Source organism: Corylus avellana, chromosome ca1, assembly GCF_901000735.1.
Source record: "Corylus avellana chromosome ca1, CavTom2PMs-1.0".
NCBI lineage: Eukaryota > Viridiplantae > Streptophyta > Magnoliopsida > Fagales > Betulaceae > Corylus > Corylus avellana.
Genome location: NC_081541.1, coordinates 43131116 through 43139391, shown reverse-complemented (window position 1 = coordinate 43139391; position 8276 = coordinate 43131116). Strand labels below are relative to the sequence as shown.

Below are 8276 nucleotides of genomic sequence, written 5' to 3'. Positions count from 1 at the left end.
CATCTTTTGGGCTTGAGAGTGTCTTGCTCCGGACTCTGTAATCTGTATCTATTTTAGCCCATCACCATTGTTGCTCACCAAGTACAAGTATATGCCATGAAAAGCTGCTAAAATGCCGGCCAGCGATGTCTGTCTTTCTCTGTCTCTCCACGTGCTGCTCGTCAGCAAATCATGTGCTCTGCTCCCCCCATTTCTCATCAGAGACTCAAAAGTCGACCCACTTTCCACCTCCTCTTGATTTGAACACTTTTTTCTTTTCTCCTCCACTTCCCTTTCACACTCACACTCACACTCCAATCACTCCATATTCATTGCAATCTTACAAAAAGCTCCAACATGTACACCAGAATCTATTTCTCTTCTCTTTCCACCTGAATCTTTATATATATTCTACATGTAGCACTCGCTCATGGGCTGCTTTCAGTCCAAAACCGCCCACCTCACCTCCCCAGATCAAGACCCTCCTCTCCCTCTCTCCACTGCAGATCCAGGTAACTTTTTCCCATTTCCCATTTTGCTCACTTTTTGGCTACTTCTTCATTTTTGGGTGTTTCTTGTGGAAGCTAATAATGGGGAGGAGTTGGAGCAAAGCGACGCCGTTCCGGGCTTCAAGGAGTTCGGGCTGGCGGAGCTCCGAGCGGCGACCAATGGGTTCAGCAGCGAACTCATAGTTTCGGAGAGCGGAGAGAGGGCGCCCAATGTGGTGTACAAAGGGAAGCTTCGCAACAATCGCTTGGTGGCCATCAAGCGCTTCTCCAAGCTGTCCTGGCCAGACCCACGCCAGTTTGTCGTATGTAATTGTTTGTGTGTCTGTCTGTGTTTTCTCACTAATATTCATGTTCTAGTTTGTATTAAAATATTACATTAATTATTAGAATTACTAAAATTTTGAGATAATTGGTGATATGTTAGTTTCCAACTTTTGTTTGAAATTTTTGGTTGCAGACGGAAGCTTCTGGGGTTGGCAAGATTCGGCATAGGAGACTGGTGAATTTAATTGGGTGTTGCGCTGAGGGAGATGAGCGGCTATTGTTGGCGGAGTTCATGCCTAATGATACACTCTCCAAGCATCTCTTTCACTGTATGCTTTGTCCTTCACTTGAATGTGTTTTCTGGGTTTGAGGCTCCTGCTTTTTGTTTAGTTTGTGTCTATATTTTTAGCTTTTTCAGACATTATTTTAGGTACATATTAATCGAATTGTTCAAACAAAAGTGGATGAAACCGGGGCTAGAGTTGGTACTCTGCATTACATTTATAAGTGTACATCTTAGATGGGAAGCACATAAATCAAATATTTAGAGTTCAAAGAAAGAATGTTCGTTCTAGAACAACATAATGTTCAGAAAACCATAAAGGATCCTCCAATATCATCCTGTATGTAGTAGTGTGAGGGTTGTGAAGTTCATCATTTGCTTTGTGCATATTCTATAATCCCTGAGCATGCAGAATTTGTTTGTTTCTTTTCCATGTTTGAATTTCGAAACTGCTATCCTGGTCGCAGGTTCGAGTTCTCTTTTCTTGATGATTATTGATTGTTCGAGGGCTTAATGTGTTCTTTTTTGCCCATTTTTTTATTCTGCTTTTGTAAACATTGATTATTTATTGCAGGGGAGAAACAGCCTTTGCCTTGGGAAATGCGTGTGAGAGTTGCATACTATATTGCTCAAGCACTTGATCATTGCAATACAGAAAACCGAAAAATCTATCATGATCTAAATGCATATAGAGTTCTCTTTGATGAGGTAAGCATTTGAATTGTAGTAAGTAATTCGACATGAAGATTGATCTTAGATGCAATACAATGATGTTTCATTAACCTCAAAATTTGTGATATACAGGCATGAGTTTGTTGGATACTAATCCACTTTGATAGATTATACATTATATCGATTTATACCTAGGTTTAGATGAATACATCTGAACTTGTGTCATACCTCATTATTGTTTGCCTCTTCCATCTTGAGGCAGACAGATCTGTTGTTTCTCATCTGGTTGCTGGGATATTAGTCTTAGACTTAATATTGTTCTTATGTCAGGATGGTGACCCTCGATTATCTAGTTTTGGTCTTATGAAGAATAGCCGAGATGGAAAAAGCTATAGCACTAACTTGGCTTATACTCCACCAGAGTTTTTGCGGACAGGTACATCAATATGATTTTACGTACATTTCTATGGATATTGGAAGTCCACTTGTGGCCTTTTTTAATTTTATGTACTTTTTTGGGACAAAGATTTCGTGAAGTAACTAGGCTACTTATTTTTTTGAATTAGGATAGATTTTCTAGAGCAGAAAATTATAAAAATAGGAGAAGGATATAAAATTCTTCTAAAGTAAAGAGAACGTGATATCAAGCAGTCAATGCGATCCAAAACAAGGCTGCACGGAACAAATTTGGAAACCTCTCTTAGGCTCTATGTTGTAGCCCTGTGCTTGGCTAAGAAAGGATTAACTATTACAGTATAGTGGTGTGTGATGTAAACTTCGGAAACTTTTTTTTCTTACAAAGTCTGTCTAGTTTCGGCATTTGTCTTTGTTGGTTAATTGTGTTACAAATGGAAATTTTATTGTACTGATGCTTAAATGAATTTCATTGTTCAATGAGACAATGTGAAAAGTTAAGTAAAAAGTTCACTATATTCCTCGTTAGCACATTGGACACTCATGATTTTCAGGTTTAATTTTGTGTAGTTCTAGACTTGGTAAACAAGCTCAGTAAAAAAAAGACTTAATCAACAAATTAGGATGTTTTGCTCAATAGTCTTGATATCATGGATGCATTAATTACTCTCCCTTGACCATTGTGTTTGGTTAGTATTTGGAGTCATCACTTTGCGGTTGTAATATGTAAAATGTTCTTGATGGTGGTTGAAAGTTAAGTACTCCACTCTATTTGATATTTGTGTTTGACCATTTGCAGGCAGGGTCATCCCAGAGAGTGTGGTCTACAGTTATGGAACTGTTTTGCTGGATCTTTTGAGTGGAAAGCATATCCCTCCAAGCCATGTATGAGTATTCTATCGTGTGCAACATCTTGATTGTTCTCTGCTATTTCATACCTCCTGGTAGTCTGCACATAGTTCAATTATCTGCTCTCCATATCTCTGTTGTAAAATGATCTTCGTTAAGTGTCATTCTGATTGTATCATTAGCTTATAGTTAAGAACTAATAAAGATATGGTTAAACAATATTTTCCTCACCACTTTGTTTTTGATTCCCAGGCATTGGATTTGATAAGGGGAAAAAATTTGTTGTTATTGCTGGATTCATCCTTGGAAGGACAATATACCCAAGAAGATGCGACAGAGTTGGTTGAGCTGGCCTCAAAGTGTCTTCAATATGAGGCTAAAGATCGACCTGATGTCAAGTTTCTTCTTTCGGCAGTAGCACCCCTCCAAAAGCAGAAAGAGGTGAGATTTTTGTCTGTCTTAAAAAAATTTTTTCCCCTCCAAAAGCAGAAAGAGGTGAGATTTTTGTCTGTCTTAAAAATTAACTTAAGAGTTCATTGGTGTGCTATGTCATTCTGAGATGGCTTGATCTTTACATATGTTTTTGCCTGACTGGGGCGATTTTGGTCACATTGGTAATCCCAGGTTGCATCACATGTTCTAATGGGTCTAGCAAAAACGCCAGTGGCATTGCCAACCATACTTTCCCCTCTGGGAAAGGCTTGTGCAAGGATGGATCTTACTGCAGTGCATGATATATTGCTTAAAACAGGTTATAGAGATGAAGAGGGTGCAGAAAATGAGGTGAGCTTCTTTCCTTTCCTTACTGCTAGTCATTTCCTTACTGTTACTCCAAAATCTGTACACAGAGCAGACAGAATTGAATAAGATATCATGGAAAATAATTAAAAGCAGCTAGCCTTCCATAATCAACATTTGGGTTTTTTTTAACGAAGGATAAAAAGAATGTTGATGTTTGTGACATTTTTTAGTCATCTTTGTGCCAATTACTTTACGTAATTATGAAACTAGTGATCATATATAATGATCTGTTTTGTTTTTAAATCTATTGTTTCTGAAGCTGTCATTCCAAGAGTGGACACAACAAGTGCAAGATATGTTGAACACAAAGAAATTCGGGGATATTTCATTTAGAGACAAGGATTTCAAAAATGCTATCGAATATTACTCAAAGGTATGTTCTTATATTTCTTCTGGCGGGCTTATTATTATCAATATGTATGAGTGGGGTTGATGACAGAATGTTAAGTCAAGATGTTAAGTAGTGTACATATCAAAATGACAGCCATGGAAGCTAAACTTCAGCATCCTTTGTCATTCTTGCTTATGTGAAAACTAACTTCTCTGTAATTGCATGTTTTCTGTTATTGATTTCTCTGCTAAACAACTACTAATCTCATAATTGCATATCTGAGAATGTGATAATTTGTATATACAGTTAGTTTCTATGATGTCGGTTCCATCGGGTACCGTCGTTGTGAGGCGAGCCCTCGCGTACTTGATGATTGGCGAACCGGAGCTTGCCCTGAGAGATGCCATGCAAGCTCAGGTGTGCTTGCCGGAGTGGTCCACTGCCTTCTACATGCAAGCTCTTGCCCTCTCAAAGCTTGGAATGGAAACTGATGCCCAGGACATGCTTAATGATGGAGCCTCCTTTGAAGCCAAGAAGCAAAACAGCTGGCGCAGTTGAGGTTCTCAGCTAATTATGGTGGAAATCCATTTCTCTCAACATTTCTTTCAACTTTTACCCTGGTTTTTTCATGGGAACTAATTTGCTCTTTGGTGAGAGGGTTATTTTGAGTTGGCACCCACCATTCTCCACTTGATTAGTTTCACACAGAAATGTACAAAACATTCCTAGTTTCAATAATCTAAGCTGATATTTAGATTTAGTTGTAAACTTATATCCAATTGTGAAAAAATAGTTGTGTTACTGACTTACCTTGACAATATCATTGCTATGCACATCATAAATTCATTATTTTGGTAAATAATGTGTTGTCAATTCAAAATGATATTTGGTTGAAATGAAATGCATTAAATTGTAGCTTATTTTAATACTCACGTGTAGGGTTAAATTCTCTCAATAAGTGAGGTTTAACACATAAAATATTTAATTGAAATAAGAGATGAATTAGAGAGACATGGTTCGTATTCAAAATCTCTACCATGATGCCATGTTATAGGTAATTGTGAATTTATCCTATAATATGTATATATCACGTTTCTTAATGAACAATGACATACATATTTCATTTGAATTAGTCCATTAACTTCAATATCTTCGATTCTGAAACTACATTGCCATTTACTTGAGCACCCTTCATAGCATCTGGTATCTTCTCTTCTTTATTCTCCATGCTCTCTTTGTGCTTTCCCCATATAACTGAGTAAAGCCCCACAACAATCAACACATTAGCACATCAACCTGAAAAAAATAAAATAAAAAAATAGTCGCACATCAACCTTGTTCTCTTGGCATCTCTTTGGAAAGTTAAATTGATCGCCATGTTCTATTAATTTTTATTGAACATATTCCATGATAAAACATTGAAAACTATAATGCAATCCAGTAATTCAGAGACTATGGATTCAAAAGTCCTTGACAATTTTTTTTTTTTTTTTTTTTGGCCATGAGCAATCTCAGCTTTTAACATAAAAATACGAGCCCTAATTCATTTGGTGAATTGCAGCAAGAGACACAAATCCAACTATCTTGCTATTTTGACCAGCTAAAAATACACAAATTATAAACATTGAAACACCACTTTCTGTCAAAAGCAACATAGAAACATTGCAACGATGAGAATCTTACAGATATATAAACAGCATACCAACAGGTAGAGTTGGTATTACAACTGTGAGAATCATATAAACATATAAACAAACATACAAATATATACACTCCAAAATGTGAAAAATTGCAACTCTGAGAATCCTACAAATATATAAGCAACATACCAAATGCATAATATACTCTCATTCAAAGATGCATGGGACTCTCTTGTTTTAGAGAGAGAAGCTCTGAAAAAACCCTAGGTTTTTTTCTTCCCAGCCGCCTCCTTAGTGGGGTTTTTTCTGCCGCCTCGTGCGGTCTTTCCGGGGAGGAGGGAAAGGCTTTGCCTTTTCCTTTCTCTCCTCCCTTTTTCCGTTTCCTCCTTGTTTCTCCTTCCTCTTCTCCTGGTTTTCTCTTGTTTTTTACTTTTCTCTCTTTCTTTTCCACTGTTCCTCTGCCTTCTCCGTTAAGCGCCGCCTTCACCGGCCCATTTTGTTGATCTGCCTTCGCCCTCCCTCCTCTGCCACAGATCAGCCACAGATCGGTCGAGCTTTCCACAGATCCGCCATCGTTGTCCCATCTCCACCACAGATCCGTCCATCTTCTCCTCCTCGTGTGGCTCCTCCGATCTACCCTCCGCCCGCCTACCTCCGTCCCTGCTGGTGTTGTGTGCTGCTGATTTGTGTTTTTATTGTTGTGTTGTAATCTTTTTGTTTATTTGTTGTAATCTTGCTGTTATTTCCCTGTATTTTTTCTGTTTGGTTGTGCTGTTTTTCTTATTTTCTGTGGGTTACTATCTCCCTGATCTGATCTGGTTTGACCTTGTGAGGGAGTTTTTTGATGCCGGTGGTTGTCCTTCAGCGGCTCCTTTTCAGTTTTATGCAGCGCCATCCCTGCAACTTTAATTTCACAGTGATTGTTGCATTTACCGCATAAGTCTCTTCACCGAGATATTATGCACTTTAGAACCGCCTTGTGCGGCCCAGGAACAGGCCCGGCTTGTTTATGGTTTCTCTGAGGCCATAGATGAAACCATTGCCTATTGTTTGATCCTTTCGGATCATTCCCTGTATTTGGTCCTTTTGGACTTTTCCATGTATCCCTACTGCTTTAACTGTTTGGGCTTTGTTGTTAGGGTGCCTACCCTTTTGTTGTTGTTCGATCACATGTAACCCTTTTTTCCTTATTTGATTAAAAAAAAAAAAAAAAAAAACATACCAAATGCATATATCTATCGTATAGATGACAAAACAGAGCAGAAGAAGAGAAATAGACGACAAATAGACAATTGTATATAAGCAAAATAAGATGTATAGCAGTCTCTATTTAATTCGGTCAATTCGGGAAATATTGTTATGTTTTATACTTGGAGGTAGTCATTTTGGTTGCTTTCATGATCACTTCGTGTTCAAGCCAACACGTCCAATAAACTATATAGAATGTCCGCTAATAGATGACAAAACAGACAAACGCAAATTGACGAAAACATACCCAGAAATTGCATGCCCACAATTGGTAATCTATCACATACCCAGAAATTGCGTACCCACAATCGGTAATCAATCACATATCTATCTAAGTGACCAAGTCTTCAAATCTATCACATACCTAGAAAATGCATACCCACAAACCGTAATCTATCCACTCTTGGCCTCACTCATCCTCACCCATATCTATTTCTCAATTCTCTCTGAAAAATATGGGGTTTGTGGATACCCATCTCGCCTACAAGAAGGGGTAACAGGGGAGGGGGATGGGTTAAACATTATATCAACTTAGCAAGTCGGTGAGCTGTCATATTTCCTGTGCGTTTCACATGACAAACACTCCATTGATGAGTACTTTGTAGAAGCAGCTTCGCATCATTAATCAAAGGACCATAACAACCCCATGTACATTCCTCCATACCCAAAGCTTGAACAATTTCCATAGAATCACCTTCTAGAATGACATCATAGAACTCCATAAACACACATAATTAAGCCATTTTCCAAGCTGCCAGTGCTTCCGCCGTTGTAGGATCGGTAATATACTGTCTTGACGCCACCTGTGCGGCAAGAATCAGCCCATTATGATCACGGGCTATGATTCCTATCCCCATTTTTTCCCCGTCTTTGTCTACAGCCGCATCCCAATTAATCTTTACAACACCAACAGGAGGAGTATGCCACCTCTGCACCACTGGATTCGATTGCTGAGGACGTTGCACCCACCGTCCCTCCTCTGTTTTCATAAACAAGTCCACCTGTTCGTGAGCCAACTTATGCAGTGTTGAAGGGGATTGAAAATCACCACCAAAAATAACTTTATTCTTTCGCAGCCAGAGAAGTCTTGCAATTACTGCCACCAACTGCATCCCATCTTCCTCCAAACGCCCATGTAACATTTCCAGCACATGGACAAACGAAACTTCAGTTGAAGAGCATTTTTGTATCAATTTCATACATTCCGCCCAAACATCCACAGCAGCTGGACACGTCCACAATACATGCCCAACAGTTTCACCAACCAAATCACAAATTGGGCACAT

General features: G+C 38.7%; 2 protein-coding genes across 3 annotated transcripts; one reads left to right on the top strand and one right to left on the bottom strand.

The window, feature by feature from the left end:
* The first annotated feature begins 57 nt into the window (after nucleotides 1-57).
* Nucleotides 58-4862, top strand: LOC132168005 (serine/threonine-protein kinase BSK2-like). Of its 2 annotated transcripts, XM_059579065.1 has the most exons (10): nucleotides 58-491; nucleotides 564-790; nucleotides 946-1081; nucleotides 1610-1743; nucleotides 2038-2143; nucleotides 2921-3006; nucleotides 3223-3411; nucleotides 3595-3753; nucleotides 4031-4144; nucleotides 4409-4862. In XM_059579065.1, the coding sequence occupies exons 1-10, from the start codon at nucleotides 410-412 to the stop codon at nucleotides 4658-4660; spliced, it is 1485 nt and encodes a 494-aa protein (XP_059435048.1). In that variant the 5' UTR covers nucleotides 58-409; the 3' UTR covers nucleotides 4661-4862. The 2 variants fall into 2 exon arrangements, with proteins under 2 accessions (XP_059435048.1, XP_059435047.1); XM_059579064.1 differs by having other exon boundaries at nucleotides 58-790.
* A 2862-nt stretch (nucleotides 4863-7724) lies between these two features.
* Nucleotides 7725-8276, bottom strand: LOC132172759 (uncharacterized). Its single transcript, XM_059584326.1, has one exon. It carries the CDS (start codon nucleotides 8274-8276, stop codon nucleotides 7725-7727), a length of 552 nt encoding a protein of 183 aa, XP_059440309.1.

Coding starts and splice junctions, on each gene's coding strand:
- LOC132172759 (XM_059584326.1), bottom strand. CDS start 8,276: ATGTGCCCAATTTGTGATTTGGTTGGTGAAACTGTTGGGCATGTATTG.
- LOC132168005 (XM_059579064.1), top strand. CDS start 410: ATGGGCTGCTTTCAGTCCAAAACCGCCCACCTCACCTCCCCAGATCAA. Junction 1,744..2,037: donor ATAGAGTTCTCTTTGATGAG/GTAAGCATTTGA, acceptor TTCTTATGTCAG/GATGGTGACCCTCGATTATC. Junction 3,412..3,594: donor CCCTCCAAAAGCAGAAAGAG/GTGAGATTTTTG, acceptor TGGTAATCCCAG/GTTGCATCACATGTTCTAAT.